Source organism: Eubalaena glacialis, chromosome 4, assembly GCF_028564815.1.
Source record: "Eubalaena glacialis isolate mEubGla1 chromosome 4, mEubGla1.1.hap2.+ XY, whole genome shotgun sequence".
In the NCBI taxonomy this organism is placed as follows: Eukaryota; Metazoa; Chordata; class Mammalia; order Artiodactyla; family Balaenidae; genus Eubalaena; species Eubalaena glacialis.
The window spans coordinates 48,148,494-48,173,100 of NC_083719.1; the positions used below are offsets into that span (position 1 = coordinate 48,148,494).

The window sequence follows — 24,607 nt, forward strand, 5'->3', positions numbered from 1 at the left end:
GTTGTTGTTTCATTCTAATAGATTTCTTAGCAACCCAGTGCTATCATACTAACCTACGCTCTGTCATTTATTTACCATTTTGGCTTCTACTCCCACCTGGGCAAGATTAAATTCATTTTTGATTACTAATCTAGCAGGCATCGCCTCTGGTCTGAGCACAGAGTACCTTTTGGTGATCTCATAACATTTTGGTGACCTCATAACCTCCCCTCTTTTTTTCTCTTCTCTCTTTCATACATTGAAAAAGGGTGATATAATAACTTACTATTTCATCCTGGCAGTTCAACTTGTAGAACTAGATAATGTAGTTTAATTAAACAATTTGGCAATATTTTCAAGCTTAGGCATTGCTTCTGCTATTGTTCGGTCTAAATTGTTTCTTGGTATGTTATAAAGTTGACACTGTAAAAAGAATATTCATCTTAGAACATTTTGAAACAGTTACAAATCAAATTCCCCTTATAATCATGTTGACTGCGGGGTGGAGTGTGTGGCATATACTGGGAGGCTACTTTCTGGAGGAGACCATGTTACAGTAACCATATGTCTCTAAGGTTTGAGGACCTGTACCATACTTTATGTCAAGTCTTCACTTAAATCTATTTACTCAATCTTTTTGTATTCTTCAAAAATACTTTTAAATAGACTCAAAAGCAGGGTAGTCATACTTTAAAATTTTTAATGTTCATTAAAATAAAAATTATTCATTAGTATGTATAGTTTAAATTATGGAAAGAAAATGGGGCTGTCAAAGTCAAATATATTTATATTATGTATATCACATGGTCTAGTGAGAGGTGAAAATGTATGGGTAAGGGAGAATGTATTTAGTAATTTAAACATTTTAGAAAGTTGATCTGTTTCTAAGACCAAAACTTTCATTGTATCTTTATCTTATGTGTACTTTGAAAAGTATATATCTACATCCAGTAGTTATTAAAGATATATTTACACTAAGCTTTTGCCACAAATGTATTGCTAATTTATAATTTTAAACTAAAACTTTAAAAAAATTTAGGTTCCTGTTTTATGTATGTAATATAACTGGATCATTATGAAATGGCCATGGTTTTGTTCCCGTAGAAAGCTAAAAAAGAATTCAGTGACATGGGCAATTTTATCGATATCTGTTAAGACTGACTCTTAAGTCTTTACTTGCTTTTGAATATAGTAACTTTCTAACAATGAAGCACTGTTGAATTTACTTTAAACTGTATTTAGATTTTTTATCTTGGGATTTCTTTTGTACTTAAGTTTGAACGTAGTTATATATGGTATACGTGGAATTCACAAGTACTTGAAACCAAATGGAGACCATTTATAAATACCAAACTCCAGAGGAGTGTGGAGCCAGACTCTCAAAGAAGAAATGGGTTGTTATGTATAACTGTATTCTGCCTGCCATTTTTCCTAGCTGGGTTCATAGCACTTTTAGAACAATCTTTATAATTCCCTAATAAAGAACTGACCATTAGCTCTATTCCATTTCCAGGTCTATCTGTATAAAAATTATAAAATAATTTTGAAGTCTATTATTGTGGAATTTTATCTTTAACATGAATATCACATATATATGTACATAGAGTATATTACTGAAATATTCCTTGACAGAAGAATTTTCGCTTTACTAGGCTGAGACTCTAAAGAGAGAAATAGGGGATTAAGCTCCTGAATTATGTCATGAAAACCATTTTTCTTTTTTATTTATACATACATGTGGCACATACAAATAACCACACTAAATTTAAAAATACTAATGATACTTTACATAAATTATTAATGATGGGTAATTTTTAATTTGTATTTATCTGCCCTTGTCCACAAGGTATATGTGTAATAATAGATATTCCTAAATGCTGTTGTATGTATGCTTAGATCTATATCCAAATACTCAATTCCGTTTAATAGCGTAGACTCAGAATTGTTCACTCCTTCACCTTTTGTCCAAGTGTGGTCCCAGAGATGCAGAATGACTTGGATACCTGAGACAGAAAAATCTTTGGGAAACTGTTTTAACTCACTCAGATATTTCTCAGCCCTTTTCTTTCTCCAGTACTCTCTGAGTAATTAAATTTTCTTCCAGTCAAGATGACTTCATCGGAGAACACTTGTGGACAGCTCTCTCTCTCTTCTCTCAGATGCTAGAGTACGGTTCCAAGGTTCAGGTTTGCATTGCCTCAGTGCCCTTTATCTTTCCCAAGGCATCATCGCAGAGACCTCTAGTCCTATTCTGCCGTTTGTTTCACCTCTTTTTTATAGTCCAAGTATCCAGATCTGTTACAGTACCTCCCGCAGCTATAACTGTATATTAGAGCTGATTTCTTCACCATTTTGGAAAAGTCATGTGTACCAGATTTTCAGATAAGGGACTATGTGATTAGAGTGGGATGATATAATTCCTAACATCTTTGAGTCAACATGTTTGAAGACTGCATTTTCAAGCTTTAATTTTTGTCTGTATTTTATTAGTTAAAAAAAAACAACTTTAAAAATGCTTTTGTGATTACCACACTTAGCAATTTGCAACGTGTAGTACAACAACAGGACAGCTACCAAAAGGGCTCTTAAGCAGGGCTCTTAGCAAAGAAGTGGCACTGAAAAGGACTCGAGCTGCAACCTTTTGGTGGCTTGAGTTCTCATCACTGAATTAATAAATAGTACACAATAAATAACCATTAACTTGTCTAAACTACAAAAACAGGGTTAAGCTTGTTAAAAGCATCCAGAGCTTTTTTTTTTAATCTTTTTTCAATATAATCCTTCACAAACAATGGTAATTTATAATTTGACGTAGAAAAATATATAAATTCAAACATTTAACACAATACTTTTCACAGCTGAGTTTGTCTATTTTTCCAATATTAAGGCTCTGTAAACAACTCAAGCCTAAGCTAATTTGCTCCAGCTGAACACCCCTGGTGCCTGTTGAAATGAGAGAGATTGTCACAGAACAGTAGTCATTCATAAACAATATACTTAGGAAAAGTTCTGAAATATCAGATTTTGGTACAGCTTGTGCTTTCTCTATTGTCAGTATGGTTTCTTTCTCTTCTTCCCTGAGATTGGTTGAGAATGATATCCTTCAGTACTTCACTCCAGGGGACTCTTTGATGTGACCTTCTCAGAAATGAGTTAACCTCATGCATGACTTTCTGATTGTCCACCCCACCAGATTCAGCTTCAGTGTAGAAGGGCCATTGTTGACATACTGCTTCAAATCCCAGGCCAGGGAAGCCAGGACAGTGGTGCAAGACATGGAAGGTTTGGTGGGCAGAGGCTCTTTGTCAGGTGGGAGTAGGGAGGGAATGAGGCATCATCTGTCTCCCAGGTAGTACTATTAATCTGAGGGCTGCATATGGTCACAATAGTCCTCTTGCATTTCAGGCTGTACTTCTCCTCTATTTAGTGGTAACTGACATCTTTGCAGAGCTTGAGAAGTCCTTCTGGTGAGGGTACAGTGATGATAACCCTCAAAATCTATAGCAGTAGTTTCAATGCACAATGTGATGAAGCTCCTCATGGGCTCAAGGAGCTGGGAGTGGGTAGACATAAAGTCAAAGGGCATTGAGTACCTAGCAGAGTGTCCCAAAGTCTAACATTTTTCCCTGCAATGAAGTCCTTCATTCTGATATTTTTGGCACTATTCATTCCTTTATGTAGATTCAAGTTTCCATATTGTATCATTTTTTCAACCTAAAGTATTTAATACTTCCTTTAGTGTTCTTGTAAGAGAGGTTTGCTTGTGACAAAAACATCTATTTTTTTTTTTTGTCTGAAAATGTCATTATGCCTTCATTTTTAAAGGATGTTTCCACTGGATATAGGATTCTAAATTGACAGTTTTTATTTTCTTTCAGTATATTAAAGTCATTCCATTGTTTTGTACCTTGCATTGTTTCTGATGAGAACTCAATAGTATTTATCTTTGTCTCATAAATGTCTTTCTTTTGTAGCTTATTTTAAGATTTTCTCTTTTATCATTAGTTTTTAGCAATTTGGTTTTGATATGCTTTGGTTTTGTATTTTTCCTACTTGGAGTTTTTTTAGTTTCTTGGATATATAGATTTATATGTTTATCTATTTGATATATTTTTTAGTCATTATTTTTTCTCCTTCCTCTCTCTTCTCTTTCTGTGATTCCAGTTACATGTATGTGAGACTGCTTAATATTGCCCCACAGCTCACTGAGGCTCTGGTTCAGTTTTTAAGCTATTTTCTCTCTCTTTTGCTTCAGTTTGGATAGTTTCCATTGCCTTGTTTTCAGATTCATTTTTCTTTTCTTCTGCAGGGTCTAATCTGCTGTTAAGCATATCCATTACTTTTTTATTTCATGTATTGTATTTTTCACCTCTAGAAGTTCCATTTGGTTCTTTTTAAATGTTTCTACTTTTTTTCTCTTTATGTTAATTTTTCTTTTAAGTCTTTGAACATATTTATAGTAGCTGTGATAAAGTCCTTATCTATTAATTTCATCATTTCTATCATGTTTCTGTTGACTGGTTTTGGATCACACTTTCCTTCTTCACTTCTTGATTGGATGATAAACATTGAAATAGTATATTGTTTACTGTCTGTGTTTTGTTGTCTTCCTTTTAAAAATGTTGAGGGTTTGTTTTTTTTTTTTGAGTATATTAATTTACATGTGAATCAGCCCAAACTTTTGGAGGCTTTAGTTTTAAGTTTTGTTCAGGTGGCTATAGAGCAGTACTGTTCAATAGGAGTTTCTGCAATAATGGAAATGTTTTGCATCTGTACTTTTCAGTATGGTAGCCACTAGTCACATTTGGCTACTAAACACTTGAAATGTGCCTAGTACAATTAAGGAACTAAATTTTAAAATTTAATTAATTTAAATAACATTTGGCTAGTGGCTACTGTATTGGACAGTGCAGGTCTAGAGTTACCTCAACTCTTGTGCCAATTTGTTCCTACTCCTAAGGAGTGATCTTTCTGAAGTCTTTATACTAAATGCCCTGCAGGTTTGGTGAGGCATCTCTGGCTGATTAGAACTTGAATGTCCCCTAGTCTCAGCTGCAGCAGGTGTTCAGTTTACAGCTCCCCAGTAGTTATTCTTTAGCCAGAAATTGACCTTCCTGGCCCTGTAGAGTCTCATCCTACCCACATACAGTTTAATACTCAGCTGAACACTCAAGGGTACCCCTATCCAGGTTTCTAGAACTCTGTGTGTGTGTGTGTGTGTGTGTGTGTGTGTGTGTGTGTGTGTTCTGGTACTGTGCCCCACAAATTTCAGCTTCCTCAGCTTTCCTAACCAACCATCTCTATCTCTTTAGCTCAGAGAGATAACCAACCTCTGCTTGGGTTCCCTGACCCTGTGCAACAGCCTCCAGCTGAGGTGATACAGGGCTTATCTCGTTTGTTTCCCCTCTCTCAAGGATCACAGTACTGCACTGGCTGTTGTTTAGTATCTGAAAAGTTTAGTATTTTTGTCCAGATTTCTAGTTGTTTATGGCAGAAAAACTAGTCTGGCACCAGTTACTCCATCTTGTTTTCAAGCCAGTAGATTATGTCTTACTAACACCTCTGTTTTCAATCCAGTGGTAATGGTTGCTGCCTTTGTTGGAGACTGTAGCACATTAAATTGGAGATTTTTTCATCCTGGCAAAATTATGAATTTTGTTCATTCTTCATGAGGACAGCAATTGATGTAGGGATCCTGCTATTTACAAAATGTTCACAACAAATAGTTATTCAATGTATGTCACAAATTAGTGGGTTAAATTTTTAAGGACTTAAAGATATAAGTATTGAGACTACATTTCTACCCTGAGATGAGAAAGAGGGACAGATATAAGTTTGGTGTGTTTATTTTTAATGGAATAGAATAAACAATCACTATTTAAAAATCCACCTGTAACATCTTCTGTTGTACTATTACTGCCCAATAGCCAGTTCTTTCCCAGTCTTTACAACAGCCCATAGAAGAAGGCAGTACTGTAATCTTCATTTTACACGAGGAAACTGAGACACAGAGAGGTTAAGCAACATTAACAGGGTCACAGCTAGTAAATGGCAAAACTGAGATTTATATGCAGTTAGTCTTGCTTCAAAGCCCATGTTTTTAACTGCAAACTTTCAGAAGATCTAACAATGTGAACAGTATGCATATGAGTATTTGAGATGTAAATTTTATATATGCATAGTCACTGTATTCCCATTTTCAGATAAAGAAACTGAAACTGAACAAAGTTAACTGACTTCCTTGGTGTCACAGATAGTAAAAGGTAGATTTGAGATTGCAACTATGTGTTTGGGTCAAAGAACTATCTATGTGGATAGTCATCAGAGTTCTATTTTTTTAATGAAAAAGTGATATATTGGAAACAAAAATAGGGGTAGACATTAAGTAAGTCATGGCATAATGCAAGTGATAAAATCCATACAACTATTTTTTTTAATGTGAAAGAATACTGATGGAGAAAAGTGGTATGCAAAAGGATAAATATTTGCTTTAAACATATAAACATTTATGTGAAGACCTACTTACCCTTGGTTTATGCCTAAAATGCTGAAACAATGTTTTTATTGATAAACATATTGAGACTTAAGGTGATATTTTTCCAAGGAAATAATGTAAGGGAAAAATCCTTGCTTTATAGTAATTTCTGCTTTGAAATAGGCTTTGTTACAGAATTACTTCTGTTTCTCTTTTAGTCTACAAATTCCTATTTTTTCTACCTAACTACTTTCATTTTATCTATTCCAAATATTTACAAAACTAGATTTCCTTTCACAAATGATTTATGTTCTGTGTAATTTTTCTGGAAGCTGTTGGCAGGGGTCTGGTAACCATTAGTTAAAAAAAAAAAAAAAGACATTCTTTTCTAGGAAAAACTATAGTCTCCATGTTTTTCAACTCCAAAATCTTTAATCTTCGTATTAAAATAATTAACATATTCAGACTGGCTTTTTATTGGCCTAAATAGCTGTTATAAGAAAGAAGCTACTTGGCAGAGTAATGGTGAGTAAAGAGGAATTATATGAAGGCAGGAAAAAAGAAAGAACAGCTCTCTGCCCTCAGTTTCCTTTTATGCAGAAGGCATAGGCTTGCACCAGCTGTAAGACTGCAACAGTAGAGCTGAAATCCCTAAAGGCAATGTGACTGATGCTCTTATACCAGGCCAAGCAAGCCTTATACCAGCTTCTCAGTAGTGTCTTGCTCCCTGTGGTGGGCTACTAGTGCAAGTTCAACCCTCCTGAACCTTTCATTCTGCTCAGGAGAAAGAGCCTCCGGGCTGACACACCAGTTCATAGAGGGTCTTGAAGAGTCTGGAGATGAAGTGAAGATGAGATGGCCTCAGACTGAAAAATATTTCCACCTACTTCCATTATTTCCAGTATCATATTGAGGGATTTCTTTTGTGACATATGGTCACCCCACCTGAGAATTCTACAGGGTATATGAAAGGCAAAGCCTGACTCTCACCCTCACTCATAGCAGCTGTCCCTAAACTCATAGTTACTGTGGTTATTAAATTACTCATAGGGAATTGATCTGTTATAGAAATTACAAGAATATTTATAAATACGCCTTCCCTCACATGTTTGCTTTAGGAGAGGTTTCATTAGATGGGCCCTTCTTTGTGTCTAAAAGTCTGTAACACTACAATCTCCTCATATCTTTTCCCGTAAGTATAGACCATTATTTTAAATGTGATTTTAAATATCAGTGTTTACCTTTTTGGAGAACTATTATTGCTTGAAATTCATGTTAGAAACAGAAAGATTGCATCATATATTTAAATAACCAGATGTGTCATTTTTTTAAAGGAACCATTTTTTTAAATAAATTTATTTATTTTTGGCTGCATTGGGTCTTTGCTGCTGCGCTCGGGCTTTCTCTAGTTGTGGCGAGCGGGGGCTACTCTTCGTTGCGGTGTGCGGGCTTCTCATTGCAGTGGCTTCTCTTGTTGCGGAGCACGGGCTCTAGGCGCGCGGGCTTCAGTAGTTGTGGCACGCGGGCTCTAGAGTGCAGGCTCAGTAGTTGTGGCAGGCGGGCTTAGTTGCTCTGCGGCATGTGGGATCTTCCTGGACCAGGGCTTGAACCCGTGTCCCCTGCATTGGCAGGCGGATTCTTAACCACTGCGCCGCCAGGGAAGTCCCAGATGTGTCATTTTTTTAAATGTTGAAATTTAAAAATAACTTGGGAGAATTTGTTTTTGTCAGTGTTGTCAGATATTAGTTATGTTAACATTCATATTATAAATAACAAATATATTCTTAAAGAAAAATCAGAAAATACAGATAAGCAAAAAGAACATTTAAAAATTTCACCCAGGGAATTCCCTGGCAGTCCAGTGGTTAGGACTCTGCCCTTTCAATGCCGAGGGCGCCCATTCAATCCTTGGTGGGGGAGCTAAGATCCCGCAAGCTGTGAGGCGCAGCCAAAAAAAAAAAAAAAAATTTCACCCATTTATAAATAATTAAGATAGAAGAGGAAGAAGGAATCAATAAAGGTAAAAGACGTAATTACTATTTCATCTGTTTTTAAGATGCATATCTTCAAATTTTAACATCTCTGAAATCAGGATGTGTGAAGGAGTTTGCCTTTTTTAGTGGTACATATAACAGCGATGCATCTTAAATTTGATGGTCTTGTATTCAATGAAATACAGTAATAGATTCATTGTTGTTCGGGGTATAGATCCTTACAAATAGAATAGCAAATCTGAGTGACAAAACCGCATTGCACAAATTGCTTGCACTGATTTGAGGAAGCATTTCCAATAGCAAAGTGCCTCTCTGGAACTGGTGTCTAAGGCTTGCTGAACTCTGATTCCGTTTCTGTCCTCCTCTTCACTGCCATACCACTCCAGAGGCGAAAGGGAAATAGATGGGACTTGGTCCTGGCGCTATAGAGGGTGGCCTTAGCAACCATGCTTTAAGTCCCACAGAGAAAAGACTGGCAGGAGCATCTTTCTGAGGCCCTCTCACCTTCACTTCATCTCCAATAGAAAGTATAAATCACTGATTAGTTTTTTGAGGCAGTAAATTGCTGTTAAATTTAGAAAATCTTTGGTAAGAGTGACTTTTATGCTCTTGTGTAATATTTCATGTTAAGTGGTTTGTTTCACTTACTGGGTAGTAAATATTTCTATTTCATTATCCTTCTCATCTTTTTATTATAGTATATAAGGACATAGCTGTTTAATTCAAAATAACATCAATATATAATCAGATAGCTTTTTCAGACTTACCCTGTACATATCTATATATTATTTAAATGCAAGGAAGTATCATGTATATATGTACTTTATTTTTCATTAGCTATTTTATTTTTATAAAACCTGTAGTTTGAGTTTTCTTCTAACTAGGACTTTAATGATTTCTTCCATTTATATATGCATGCAGGAAATAATGAAGAATGAAAAATATAAAGAAGAAATTAAAATGAAAACCAAAGACTTTTGTGAAAAAGAAAAACTCCTCAGAGAAGAGAGCAACAAGGAACACTTGGCTCCACCAGTTCAAACTCAGATTAAAGGGCATGCCTCCGCTCCGGACTTTGGAAAAGAAGAATCCTCGGTGGCTCCCACCAGCACTGGTAAAACCTTTCAGCCAGGATCCTGGATGCCACAAGATGGCAAGAGCCACAATCAATGAATGCACTGTGGTAAAATCATTTCATTTATATATGTATGTGACTATTTTAACAAGTAAAAGTAAAAAGTTACTTTGTATTTTCTGACTGTACAATAGTTCTCTATTCCAGTAAGCTTAAGAACTTGTTTTTACTATGCATAAGAAGTGTGAGGTTATGAACTATAGAAACCTAACTTCTTTTAGACTTAAATCCTTCACTTGATTTAGTCATCATTCTCTGTTTATGAATTTGCTTAGTTTTTATTCCTCTTTGAGTTGCTCCCTTGAGAAGTATCTTGTAGCTGTAAATGCTCAGTACATTTTAGATCCTTACGATCATTTAGAAACCACCCAAAATATATCTTGGTAGAAAATGATAAGGGTAAATATTGAACTGTCCTAACTGATCAAATATAAAAGGAGAAGACTGCTATTTCTGTAGAGGCACGCTGTAAGATTCTAAAGGACTAATCAAAAACATGAACTTGGATAAAACACGTGGAGGCCAGGATAAAACACGTGGAGGCCAAGAAAATTTATTTGATAAATGAAAAAAACCCTATGATATTGATGAGTAGATGGGACAAAAGCTATTTTATGGTGGGATTGAGGATGGAGTTTTAAAGAAGGAATTAGGACCAATGGAAGTAGACAATCTATCACAAAAGTCTGAAAAGATGGTAAACAGAGAAATGGTAATCGTAGTTCTGTGAGATTAAAAATTACTTGGAAGAAATAGAAAATAGAGCAGAGTTCTCAGAACGTGATTCCACTGATAGTGGAGATTACAGTGATTTCTACATTGGAGAAAATTATAGACAGATGACAACATTAAAACAGATTATATATAAAAGTGTCATACATTTTCTGAAGTGCACAACCAAGTTTTTGTTGCTAACAGAGTTCTAATTCTAATATAGAGGTCTTCTAACAGTGTTTGACATTGTAGCAACTACTCAATAAATATGGACTGAGATTTTTACTTAATATTAGAAGGTAAAATTTTTAATTGCTTAAGAAATAAACTACAGAAAAATACAACTTTATAAAATGTTATACTAAAACAAATGTAATCAAATGTAATCACCATAATACTTATGAAATGACAAAAAAAAAGCCCCTAGGTGGTAATATTAACGTTCCAGCAGCCCTGTTAATATCAAGTTAATCATTCTGTCTCTTTACATTATTACAAAGTAGTATTACATTTTACCAAAGAGGCAAAAAAGGAACTAGCTATTAGGCAATATAAAAAGAGATAACATTTGTTGTATAACTGACTGTAAAGTAAGATGTCCTTGAACCCCAGGTTACAGGAAAAACTGTAAATTCTAACATGCTAGAATAGAATGTTTCTACTACCAAATTCCTATCAGCTTATTAACTGTATTCTATATACATGTTTTACAAAAGTTTGTCGTGTAGGCTGTTTATAAATAATGTATGACAGAATTTACGTTAATTTTTATTTTTATGGCTTTCATTTCAAAATACCTGTTTTACATAAAAGAAAATCTTAGCCAACAGTTACGTTATATAAGAAGATGATACTGGCCCACCCATTATTAGTAAAGTATGCACTTTCAAAGTGATTTTGAGAGGTGGGAATAAACTTTGTAGTAATCCATCCACACTCCTTTCCTCAAGACTAACATTTTTAGGATGACTGGTTACACTGTTAGGTGGTATCAGAACAGAATTGAGAACATTTAGTCCTACATAAAAACTGAACTATAATCTTGGCCTAATTAAGATTGCCTTTCTAAACAATCTTGTTTTTATATGTGGCTTTTAAGCCAGACACATGCAAAGCAGAATCAAAGTTTCACATAAAATATTCACGTGTCCACCATATTTCATATTTTAAATAGTTATATTTGGGGAATTTACAAGTTTTTTTTTTTTAAATGAAAATGTTTTTCTTCATCTTTTCAAGACAGACTCCAAAACCCATGCAGTTTTTTTAATTTCAAAAGTTAAAATGTTCATTTTAAAATAATTAAAGTGGGGCTTCCCTGGTGGCACAGTGGTTAAAAATCTGCCTGCCAATGCAAGGGACATGGGTTCGAGCCCTGGTCCGGGAAGATCCCACATGCTGCGGAGCAACTAAGCCCACGCACCACAACTACTGAACCTGAGCCCTAGAGCCCGCGTGCCACAACTGCTGAGCCCACGTGCCACACCTACTGAAGCCTGCGAGCCTAGAGCCCGTGCTCCGCAACAAGAGAAGCCACGACAATAAGAAGCTCGCGCACCGCAACTAAGAGTAGCCCCCGCTCACCGAAACTAGAGAGCCCACGCAGAGCAACGAAGACCCAACACAGCCAAAAATAATTAATTAATTTTAAAAAATAATAATAATTAAAGTGTCATACATACCTTAAGTACTCTCAGATAAATCCTTCCTGACTTCCTATGCCTCTGCTATACATGCATATAGCATTTTTTTTCCCCAAAGGCCTTATTATACAAACTGCTCAGGTATACATGCATTGCCTTTTGGGTTTAACCATATAAATCTATTAGCTATGCCTTGGATATCTGAAGTTAAAAATTTAAAAAAATGGAGGAAATAATTTTTCCCCATTATGTTATCCTTTTGTATTCCATTTTTACTAACAGATTTCTGGCTCTCATTTACTTCCTAATTTCATCAGCCTTGACCCAGTACCATCATATTGACTTTTTTAATGCTATCTCATTAACCACACTATCTAAAATGTAACCTGAATTCATTTAGACTAGGCTTTCTCAAACTATTTGTGTTCTTCGGGGGAAAAGAAAAGAGAGTCTATGATAGTCAAAGAAGGTTAAAAGACTCCAAGAAATCATGCAGAAATGAATTGTCTTATCTTGTGTTTCCCAAACTTTTGGTATTTGAACACAGAATCCCCTTTAATGTTTGAGAAATACAGAATTTGTCCTTATATATTACAGATATGAAGTAAATCAGAGTGATCCTATAATCACTTGCAAACCTGAAAGCAATCATTCCTAAATAGGTATCAGACTTCCTCTAACTTAAAACCAGATGAGGTACAAAGTGCCCCTCACGATGGGTGACAAGCTGTTAGTTATAGTGGATCTCAACATTGGGTTTCTAGCTCGCAGCATCCGAAGCTTATTTCCAGTTTGCTCACTGTAATTTCAGGAAATAGGTTTAAAATCCCCTTGCACATCTGATACAGTAACACCATGCTGAAGTTTACCACATGGTAAACTATGGATCAAATTCTGATGCACAAACTTTTTGGTGGTAAAATGTTTGTTATAGGCAGCTTGTTTGTTTTTCCTTCAAAACCAGCCATAAAATGGTAATTGATTATATTAGTTCTAAGAACTTCAGAAACAACATAATAGGTAGGCAGTTTTTAAAAGAATTATTCTGGGTAACAGTAAATGGGATTCTTGTAACCGTTAACAGTATGTTACAATAAAAGATTGATTTTTCTGAAGACTCTCAAACCTCATAATACACAGTCCCCAACTTAATTTTTCAACTTTACGATACACATTCACATTCAACAGAAACGTTCTTTGAGTTTTAATCTTTTCTCAGGCTAGCAGTGTGCAGTAGGACACTTGTGATGCTGGGCAGTGGCAGGGAGCCACAGCTCTCAGTCAGCCATGCAATCACAAGTAAACAACCGATACCCACACAACCATTCTGTTTTTCACTTTCAGTACATTATTCAGTAAATTATTTTCAGCTTGCAGTGGGTTTATCAGGATGTAATCCATTTTAAATTGCGGAAGCTCTATAGTCTAATTTACACCACCCCCCAATACACACAAACATATAGACACATATTATAAAACCTTGTTGATCTCAAATGTATAAAAAGGCTCCATAAATTTTGGGAAAAGCTGAAGAAACAATAAATGGCCTATGTCAAACAAATACAAAATTGTATTAAGACTAACAGGGACTATAAAAAAACCTATTTTAGTTAAATACCTTTAAATTGTCACAATGAACAATGAAACCATAGCTTTAGTGGATAACTAAGTTTTGTTTAAATTTCAATGACAATATAAAAAGCATATCCTAGATCACCTGAATAACTAATTTGTAATTAAACACTGAATTATTTCAGTGCTTGGAGCTGCAATGTGTTGATCACACTGGCACCAAGTAGGAACTGACAACCTAAAATAACAGTAATAAGTATTGTTCAAACCAGTCCATAAACATTCTCAGAGGTCCTTAGGTTCTCATATTTGAGAAACGTTGCTCTCAACTTTTATAAGTACAGTTGACCCTTGAACAACATGGGTTCGAACTGTGTGGGGTCACTTACACACAGATGTTTTTAGTGGTAAATACTACAATACTACATGGTCCAGGGTTGGTTGAATCCACGGATGAAGAACTGTGGATACAGAGGGACCTCGGAACTGCAGATATGGAGGACCTGCATATAGGAAGGAACAACGTATAGGGAGGGCCCACTATAAATTATACAGGAATTTTCGACTGCAAGGGAGGACTCATGCTTCTAACCCCCACAAAAAAAAACAAAGCCCAGGGTGGTGTTCAGGGGTCAACTGCATGCTTATCTATAAATGAAATTTGTAACCCTCTGAAAAGTCTAACTTCTATAACATATTTAACTTGAATTATTACTCCTCCCCCCACAAAAAAAAAACAAAGCCCAGGACCTCTTTATAAAAACGTATCAAATTTATTTCAATATCTAGTTTCATTTTTTTAAGTTAAAGCTTTTAGACAATTTTTTTGTAATTTACGATTCATTATCAGGGGTGAGGAAAACATTAATAAGCTATTAATTACTGACAACAAATAAAATTATTAACCATGCATTTATAAAATCCATGTTAAAGAGTAAAAAGTTCCAGTTATACTACTTAACTGCAGGAAATATCCTTCAGCCCTTTATTTCTAACTATAACACATTCTAATTTTGACATGATTTACACCTTTTTCACCCAACTAATACTATGCTAAACAAAATTTTTCCAACTGTTAAGCCTTTCTTTACCATTTATGAAATATGACTTAACTGTTACTCTTTAAAAGTTCCTTAAAAGAAATTTGAATTTTAATTTTCACCATGAACCTGTTTGATCAAAAAAGTAAAGGACATCACTACCACATGAATTAAAAGAATGGAATGAAAAACAAAAGTGGTATTATATAATCAGCAAATTATTTGATAAGACACTGTAACTACTTCACATTTCTACTTATAGCACAAGTGAGAATTAACTGGTTCGAAGGTACTACAAGGTTTGGCATTTTTACTCCAAGCTTTAAATCATAGTGTTCCTCTACTCAAGTCATCTCTAAGAAAATGGCAGTGTTCATAAGTACAAAAATTGTTATATCCAGTAAGTGGTATTCTACATAGTCAAGATAATAAGAGAATTCTTTATAAAATTAGATTTTTAAAAATGCAGAATGTCTGGTAATTACCAGTATCTCAAAAGCTAAAATGAGAAAAATACAGAAAAAAGAAGTACTCGTTGAATAATAATACTTTGCTTTGAGGAAGCCAGAAATGATTCTATTTCAAGAAATAAGTAATAATGATAAAAGATGTGATTAGTACACTGTATCTCTTTTAAGCAAAAGCATGCTTTTCACCTCAGGACAATTCTGATTTTTACATTCTTAATCTCCTTTGTCCAGAACAGGACCCCATTTTAAGCCATTATTTGAATAGAGTCCATAATCTAAAGCCATTTTTCTCCACAGGATGTTTTCACTTTAGTACATACGCTGCAAAAAGGCAAATGACTAAGTCAGTTATAAAGAATCTGTAGCATAATAAATGCCAATTTACAGTAACTGTCAACAGACTTCTACACCGAAGCCTAAAAGTTGCTATAGTACAGGTGAGAACTAACATGATTCTTCCACATGCTCAGACTTCGTTTACTAAATAATACTGTCATAAGATCTGAAAAGAAACCTTAATAGGTCCTTCCAAAACTGCATAATTTTCCAGACGATTTTCCTCTGGTTGCAGAGCCTGTTCATTCCTTCAATCCTTTTTTAGTCGTTTAGCTTTTGCAATATTTTCTTGACGTTTTTGTTTCTTCTTTTGCTCCTTTTCCCTGGCCTCGATCATCTTGGCCAATTTCCAAGACAGTACAGCACTTGCTAGAAACAATGGAGTTAGGGCCAGAATAACTGTTGTAAGGAAGCCATATGGGTCCTTTGCAGCCCATTCCACAACATACTCAGCCCAAGCCTTTATATCAAACATCTTTGTAGAGGCCTTAGGAAAGCAGGGGGTGGGGGGAGAGACAACAAGAGAAAAGACTATGTGGTTAATCAAATTTTGAAAAAGGTACCCCATAAATCAGTTAACTCAGAATTCCATTATCACTCAATAGTTTGGTTGGTTGTTTTTAAAAAGTACTAATTAGTACTATTTCAATAAGGACTAGTATTTCTAGTAAGAAAAAATAATTCACCTAGGACAACCAGAAGAGTGACACTTAAAAGATGTGAAGCTATAGAAGATAAAAGGAAAAACCATGTGGAATCTGTCATAAGGACTAGGCATTCTCATATGCCTCCTATATTCAAGACAAACTTTATTTAGCAGCAGAGTTTTAAAAGAATTTTGAGTTTTATGTGCTCATTCCAGGAAACAGCTGAATCCCATATGTCATTTTTTTACATAGCCTTAGTACTATTAAGTGCTAATTAACAAAAGTACAATCATCAAATTTGCTATTTGAAAGCCACAGAATATGTGAAATGCCTGGAGAAACGGAGGTAATGGATGGCTGTTTCCAGGAATGAAACGAGAGGGTAAGGGAACCATAATATCCATTCATATGCAAAGAGATATAAGCAAAAGGTGACATGCTATTTTATGCCCTCTTTCAGCTTTGAGGACTCCTATTTGAGGACATAATTTAGTAAATGAGAACAACTTTAATAGATGAGAAAATTAACCATTACAGGTGCCATGCATTTTGTTCCATTTTGAGTTGGTAAGGGAGGGCCATCTGGCAAATGAGGATGTTGTGGATTTGAGTGACATTTTCTATTTTGCCCCAGAGGCTTTTCAACCTTCATGTTTGTGTCGATCTCTATTCAAAGTGGAGAATTAGAATACCTGGGTAGGAATGGGTGTATATACAGTCACTTAAAATTTCAGCTGGGATTTAAAAAATCATCTACCTTATGCTTGAGTAGGGATCTCTAACTTTGTCCTGGGATTATTAGCCAATCACAATTTCAGATGACCCTTGGTTGGTTGTCTTCTTTAGCTCTACCATACACTTCTGAGAGAATGCTTAAATTCTATATACTGGTTGGGTTGAAAAGAATAGATAAAAGAAAAACGTTAAAAGTCAACTTTAAGGAATAATTATAATACAATTTTAAATGGAAAATTTCTAAATTCTCTATATGCAACCTATAAATGACATGTAAAATCGCCTGGTACATTAAATACATTTAATATCTATTGCTTTCTAATTTTAAGAAAGAAATAATTACACAGTGGTAAATGCCCTGTAAGAAAATCCTAGTTACTGTAGATCAAATATTTTACTAAATTACTTACTTCAACAATAGAATTATTTACTAAGTTCACTAACATATAAGTTAGCTCACTGATATGTTACAGCATATCCATTCCCAGATCTTGAACTTTTTATACTAAAAAAGTCAATTATTTGTTTATAGGGTTAGGTATACAATCGCAAAATCAAACACCGCTTTACTCTTAAAAGGTTTTTTTTTTTGTCTCCCTATTATACAGTTTGTGTTCCTTATAGAAAACCCAGAGATAAGCAAAACAAAATATATATCACCCACAATCCCATCACCTACATAAAACTACCATGACTGGTTTTAATTATATCCTATCACAACTTCTTCATATTTTCAACTGAAGACACATTAAAGTGCCTAAGATATCGTTAAATATCCTAGCCTCCCCCCCCCCATTCGTAGGCTCCCACCCACACAGTCGAGCCTAGGCTCTACAGCTATCCATCTGTTTCTTCAGCTTCTCCAGCCCAGTAATGAATTAACTAATGCAAGATTGAGAGATGAGCAAAAGAACTTTGCAATAAAGAGTAAAGCGGAAGTGAAGGACCCGGTTATGGCCGACATTTAGCCATTAACACAGAGAAAGGAGTTACCGTCCACAGGACACACACCTCCCATGCACCTCAATTTCGGACCCCAAGCGCACGCGCCTCCCACACTTTAAGGAATATTTCTTTTCTTCCTTACGAGAAGGATCGGCCGCGCTTGATCTCCGGACCGGACCCGCGCGGCGCCTAAAGCTGCAGCTAATGGCACCTCACAGCCATCCGCACTTTCCCTCCTTCCTTGTGTTTTCCTCGCTCACCCTCCCTCATCGCACCCGGCCGCCCGCCCCTGGGGCCACGCTCCCCAGACCCTCCGCCTCGGCAAGCGCGGGCCCGGCGGGGCTCGCACAACGGGCGGCCCCCGGGAATCAGGGGTCGTCCCCGCCACACCTCGGGCCGTCGGCACCCTGGCCGCCTCCGCTGGGCACGGGAGCAAAACTGCGGCTGCGACCACCACCGGCCTCCCCTACATCGCGCCCGAGACGGTGGGTCCTCGGACCCCCCACTCCCAACTAACCTTCAAGCCGGAAGCAGGAAGGCGGAAGCCACGGCTCTCCCGACCCGCCCACAGGCCGGCCCTTGCCTGGATCCGGCCTGAGGAAGTCGAGGGGCCAGTTTCCGGCTGCGCCATTGCTGTGTGGGGCCCGGGACCCGGACTTCGAGCACGCGGGGAGGGCGGGGCGGCGCCCGGGTTTCCGGGGAGCGGCAGGTGAGGCCGCGCGGGGCGAACGGCGGTGCCCGGCTGGTCGCTGGCTCGGAGCCCGAGTCTCGCGCCTCCTGTCTGGGTGGCGTCCTGCCTGAGGCTCGGGTGGGCTCCGCCCTCCGGGAGCCGGTCCGGAAGCACGGAGGGCCCCGTACCTTTGCCCCCGAAGTCAGCCGGGGAACAGCCGCTCCCCTGCAGGAGCCCGGCCGTGGGTGGAGGGCCCCGGTGGGTAAGGTCCGTGACCCCGGGAAACTCCAGCCAGAGAGCGGCGGCAAGAAAGGAGTTGGTTCCCACAAACCGCCCAGAGTCAAGGTGAGGGTGACACGGCGACCCTTGAAGGATTCTAGCGAGTTCCTCTGGTTCACACCCCCGTCTTTGACCCCTCTCATCTTCGGGTTGGACAATAGTTAACGCCTCACGTCGAGGAGACAAAGCAGCAGCTGGACCGTGGTGGGTCCACCGAACCTTGTTACTAAGGGAAAATGCAGCCATGCTGTGTGAAGAGGGGTTTTTATTGTTTGTTTTTAATTTGAGAACCTAACTCTTTTCACAAAAGCATGATCGATACTTGCCCAGAGTAAACTTGATAAATAATTAAACTGTCTGGGCGTAGAGTTCCCACCGAGGTACTTGTTCTTACAATACACAAATAAAGGGATTCAAAAGTCAACAAGCAGAAAGAGTGAGTTAATATTGTCTTCTAATCTACAGGAACTGAGAGATTAACTCTGGTTTGGTTGGTGATCAGATTTTGTGGTCTCTTGGCACTGAACTGCTCTGTTTGACTACCTCTTCCAATGTTGCAAGATCTCTTCACTGTTGCGTGCCAAATAAAGCAGGTTTTTATTCTTGAAACACTATAGAATGTTCTCTTTGAGGCGCAAGTTGTGACATGTATAACTAGTTTAGGTATAATAACAGTAACTATTATTTACCAGGGAACAGGCTTTTGGCAAATAAGCTAATGATTTAAAATACTGTTTGTTGGGCATATGTTAATGTTTGTATGTTGTATTAGCAGCAGTTGTTTTCTTACTCATTCTTGTTTGAAAACTTGGATGATGGTTTCAAAGCTTGTGCTGCTTGGACCTAGCCTGTACCTGTAGTAGCCAGAATAAGACTCAGTCACTGGATTGTGTGTACTGAAAACTTGACTTGCTGGTGGCAACTCTGTGTGGTTTTGTAAACTTGCCCAAATAGTAACTCCAGGAGAGGGTCAGAATTTATTTTAACGTCCTTCACTCCAGAGCCCAATATGTGTATGTTGTTTTCATCACGGTTAGACAGTTTTCCTCATTACTCCCTCCCCTGTAGCTCACTGTGCTGCATCCCTTGTGAAATGCATAGGAGTCTTGAGCCGGAAGAAAAGGCACAGAAGAAGGAAGCCTCGGTAGGTCTTTGGTTCTCGTGTAAATCAGGCTTTCACTGTCTAAGATTACTGATCTAGCTTCCAGTTCCAGGGCAGGCTGCAAGCCCAGGAATAGCATAGCGGTTGCCACAGCTGAGCTCCCTACTGCTACCTGCATTGCCTTAATGAAAGGTGGCCTCAAGATTGGTTCAGATGGTGCAGAATACTTTCTAGAGGAGTCTCAGTTTGGGAATTGAGATTCACAGGCCTTGTCTCTGCTGATCTGATACTCTGATAAGTCACTCTGAGCCTGTTTCCTCTTCTGTATGTGGAAAGCTATTAGGTTATCTCTGGGATTCTTTCAGCTTGAAAATTCTGTTGATTGGACTGGATTTGGCCATTTTTCTGACTTCGGCTTCATAAGCAGCCGCAGAATAAGGAATTTAGTGGAAATATCGTAGCCAGTTTTCTTAAGGGCTTAGTCTTTATTTGAAAGATCCTTAATTGGCTTTTTTATTCTCTCGCAAATGTCTTTCAGAATATCAACTTAGAATAACAAGGAAATAAGGTCTGCTTGTATTTATTTATTTATTTATTTATTTATTTTAAGGTCTTTTTTTTTTTTTACACACACACACTGTATTTTATTTTTACAAGAGATAAGTAAACTTGTATTTATTTTTAAGAAATAAAATCTTAACCGTTCGTGTAGCTTTAACCAAAGTAACTGAAACTTGCACTATTAATTAAGGAGGGTTTTCTTTGCATAAGAATAATTCCTTTGTAGCATATCACATCACCATCCGCACTAGTTATTCTATTGCAGTTATATTTCAAAAATGGAGCCTTACTCCCCAGTGTTCATTGCAGCACTGTTTACAATAGCCAGGTCATGGGAGCAACCTAATGCCCGTGGACAGAAGAATAGATAAAGAAGATGTGGTGCATATATACAATGGAATATTACTCAGCCATAAAAAGGAACAAAATTGGGTCATTTGTAGTGAGGTGGATGGACCCAGAGTCTGTCATACAGAGTGAAATAAATCAGAAAGAGAAAAACAAATATTGTATGTTAACGCATATATGTGAAATCTAGAAAAATGGTACAGATGAACCAGTGTGCAAGGCAGAAATAGAGACACAGATGTAGAGAACAAATGTATGGACACCACAGGGGGAAAGCAGGGTGGGGTGGGGTGGGGGGGTGGTGGTGGGATGAATTGGGAGATTGGGATTGACATATATGCACTAATATGTATAAAATAGATAATAAGAACCTGCTGTATTAAAAAATGAAATAAAATTTTAAAAAAAACATGGAGCCTTACAAATTTGTAAGCTTTTTTCCTCTTAAAGAAAGGAAGTCCTAGTCTTTCATTAGTTTGTTTAAAAGTCTTTTTTCTCTTGAATGGTACAAAGTTACATTTCACCCTGACTCATGTCAAAATTGTGAATGAGTAAAGCCTGAATAAGATTCTTTTATAATAATCTAGACTTAACTAAAGATTTTAAGAGCTTTCTTACCTGCTGAACAATTTGTGTTTATTTCCTGCAGTAACATTTCACATATTTGACTTATTTTGATAGAATTGGTTTCTCCCCGAAGTTATTTGTGAGTTTTTCCTACCATTAAAACACAATGCAGATACATTTCTTAATAGGTACATTTATGTAATTTAAAAAGTGATAGTTGGGTTTTAGTGATATTTGGAAGATCATACTGCGGAATAATAATTTTTAAAGGCTATTTATTGAATACCTACTGTGTAGCAGGTACTAGGCTAGATGCTTCGCATCTGTTATCACTAACCCTTAGACTAAACAACTCTGTAGGGTGGTATTCTTATACCTATTTTACAGATAAGGAACCAGAGAGTTAAAAAGTAGGGCAGAATTCTAAACAGATCTGGCCCCAAAAATCCCTGCTTGTTTTTAATGTCAAAGACTAGACGAAAATGCTGATTTCATAAAATGAAAGTAATTTTTTAATTCTGTAATTGTTCATTTTAACTAATAATCACAACTAAAATCTTCCCATACTTCAAAATTGTCTGTTGCCCAGGTGGTGGCAGCATGTCTCAAAGAGTTAGTGTGGTGTAGAAGGTTTTCTCCAACCTTGCCAGTTGATTTGCTTCTTCATCCCACATACACGACCTATCAATCTCTACTTCTCTTTTGGGCACTTTCACTGCTATTACACCAACCCATCAGTGATTCACTCAACCTTCCACCCTCCCTTCAGCTTCATCTGAATGGGTCATACTCTGCCAGTTTGCTTTCAGCCTATTTTGCCTACAAAGAAAGCATCACCAAAGTATTATTTTCTGGAAAATTCATTTAGGCCTATCCAGTAACATGAAGACTTTTTTTTTTTTCCAAATATTGTTATTTTTCACCCATTGTTAAATGTAATTTGGCAAAAGCACATCCTAAAGTAAATAATTGGCTAATATTATTATGAAATACTTGTCTAAATTAGAAGGCATGCTTCTTAAACTTTATGGGATATACCAGTTAAGGAGGTAATGAAAAGCTTTTAAAAGATAGAATTTGTCTTCAAAATAAGAACAAGAAGATTCAGTAGGGAGCAGTGAAAGGTCATATAATTCAGAAGGAGATACACATACATATATATATATATATGTGTGTGTGTGTGTGTATATATGTGTATATCAGAATAATTAGTTAAACCTACCTTAGCCAAAAATTGCTTGGAACATTATCTTTGCAGGGCTGTTACCTTCCTAGAGGTTTCAAATCAGATGATACCTCCTCACAAAAGCCCTCTCTACCCCTATTTTATTTTTCTCACAACACTTCAGTCCGACATCTTGTTTATTGGTTTATTGTTTATTTTTTCCCACTAGAATGTAAGCTATATGAGATCAGTTACCACAGTACCTAGAAAGAATATTGTTTTGAATAATTGATTCCAAGATACAATATTGCCACTTACAAATAAAACTGTTAGTGTTTGAATGAATCATGATGTAATCTAAATCCTGGGAACTTGTAAAGCTCGTGTTAAAGTACCAAACTGTTATTGTATGTTTTGAAAGTAATAAGGGTTGCCCCAGTAAGAATAGGTCTAAAGATTAGTAAATAAGATGTTAGGGAAAGATAAAAATGATTGTGGTTATTTTGTTAATGAAAAAAAACTAGTTGCTTAAGGCTTTCCAAGTATATAAAAGTATGTTAAAGGAACATAGTGATTCATCATCTTCATTGACAAGATAAAAGGAATTCGTCCTAGACTGTAGGTGCTAAGATTTAGGATAAGAACAAGCTAGACTAGAGATCTAAATAGAGATCTTTGAAAATGGGGTGTGTATATGCAGGCTAGATGCCCTCTCTAGATATTTCCCAGCTTTATGATTCCCAATGCAGATTGCAAAAGAAAGATTAGATAGCAGATGCTTCTCTTGTTGATTATTCCTTGCTGCCTGTGGCCTTTTCTGCACGTTAAAGAAACATTTCAGTGTGTTTGAGTGATATGTATTGCTGCTTTGGGTAGTTTATAGAAGTCTTTTCACGTAATACTAAAAATTGGGTGTTTCTGCTTTTTTAACACTGAAGCTATTTACAATTCTGTATCTCCAGAATGTACTATACATACATATGCAGCAAACTAATTCCCTGTAATTAGAGGGCACCCTTTTGGAAGGGTAAAGTTTCCAGTAAATTCTTCTGAAGCCTTGGGTTGCAGTCCTGTTAAAGTGAGAGACAGTAAGCTTTCCTGCTGAATCTAGAAGTTCAAATATTAGGCTTATCCCTGAATGATGTAATAATATTAGCCGTGTCAAGTCACCTTTAATTTCTGTGCTAGGGTCTCCTAGCCATTAAATAGGAGTTGCTGTCCAATTGAGAAAACTAATCCATGTATAAGAATCCTTCAGTGTATATAGCTGATTCACTTTGTTATAAAGCAGAAACTAATACACCATTTTAAAGCAATTATATTCCAATAAAGATGTTAATAAATAAATAAATAAATAAAAAGAATCCTTCAGTGTAAAAACAACGTGTATTGCAAAAGCAGCCCCTAGCACCATCACCTTTGCTGAGTAACATTTTAATTTTATACATTCCACCTTCACCTAAGCAAGCTACTTGAAGTAACCATATCAGACATAACCATATTTGCTGTATGATATTGTCAGGTATGTTGTCCTCTGTGTCATACAGTGCCCTTTATATAAAGTCCCATATAAGATATTTTAGAATGATATTCTAAAAAAAAGTTTTGGAAGCCACTTTTTCATAGGAAGAATTTTGCCTCTCTTTGATTTGACCGGAAGCTCAAGAGCCAAATTTGAAATTCATGTTTAACATCCATCCTGACTTGCATACTTGCATTTCTTTTTGAATATATTTTTCCTAGGACAGATATTCTGTACCTGTCATTATTTTATATGTTCATGTAGTAAGATTCCTCCAGTCCCTGGTGAAATAAGGCACAGTATACTATGCCTGTAGATTAAGCGTTTGAAACCCAGAACATTACAAAAATGTTTGATATGTAACAAGTAGTTATTTGCTAGTAAAATTTTTCCACTGCTTCTAACTTTTATGTTTATTTTAAAATATTGTACTATAATCATCATTCAGAACTAGGGAACATAGGAAATCATTGTGTGGAACTGCATCCCAAAGTCTAATTCTGAAAGCTATCTTGTGCCTTTAATAGCCCTCAGAGTATAATGTGTATATTTGGAATCTAGATTTAGAAGTGAACAAAAATTTACTGGTGCCAGGCTATAAATATAGTTCCCTAAACCATCATTTAGACACATATCGTAGTCCCAAATTCATAAATTGCTTTTGCTGAGTTCACAGTTTATGTTTTTACACTTTAAGTCAGGAAGTGA

General features: G+C 36.6%; 2 protein-coding genes across 6 annotated transcripts in view; one reads left to right on the forward strand and one right to left on the reverse strand.

Annotated features, from left to right (window-relative positions):
- NDUFAF2 (NADH:ubiquinone oxidoreductase complex assembly factor 2) overlaps window positions 1-9,698 on the forward strand; it is a 189,215-nt gene extending 179,517 nt beyond the window's left edge. For both annotated transcript variants that reach the window (XM_061187822.1, XM_061187823.1), the window contains one exon: window positions 9,370-9,698. In XM_061187822.1, the coding sequence (XP_061043805.1) occupies window positions 9,370-9,621 (252 nt within the window). In that variant the 3' untranslated portion in view covers window positions 9,622-9,698. The remainder of the gene's footprint in view (window positions 1-9,369) is intronic.
- Window positions 9,699-13,590: 3,892 nt separating this feature from the next.
- SMIM15 (small integral membrane protein 15) lies at window positions 13,591-18,319 on the reverse strand. 4 transcript variants are annotated; one of them, XM_061187826.1, is made up of 3 exons: window positions 18,203-18,319; window positions 16,763-16,892; window positions 13,591-15,845 (listed from the first exon to the last, which is right to left on the reverse strand). In XM_061187826.1, the coding sequence occupies exon 3, from the start codon at window positions 15,831-15,833 to the stop codon at window positions 15,609-15,611; it is 225 nt and encodes a 74-aa protein (XP_061043809.1). In that variant the 5' UTR covers window positions 15,834-15,845; window positions 16,763-16,892; window positions 18,203-18,319; the 3' UTR covers window positions 13,591-15,608. The 4 variants fall into 4 exon arrangements, with proteins under 4 accessions (XP_061043809.1, XP_061043808.1, XP_061043810.1 ...); XM_061187825.1 differs by lacking the exon at window positions 18,203-18,319 and adding an exon at window positions 18,076-18,192; XM_061187827.1 differs by lacking the exon at window positions 18,203-18,319 and adding an exon at window positions 17,828-18,192.
- Between the last annotated feature and the right edge of the window lie 6,288 nt (window positions 18,320-24,607).

Bases quoted from the DNA above. Each gene is read 5' to 3' on its own strand.
- SMIM15 (XM_061187826.1), bottom strand. From the start codon at position 15,833: ATGTTTGATATAAAGGCTTGGGCTGAGTATGTTGTGGAATGGGCTGCA.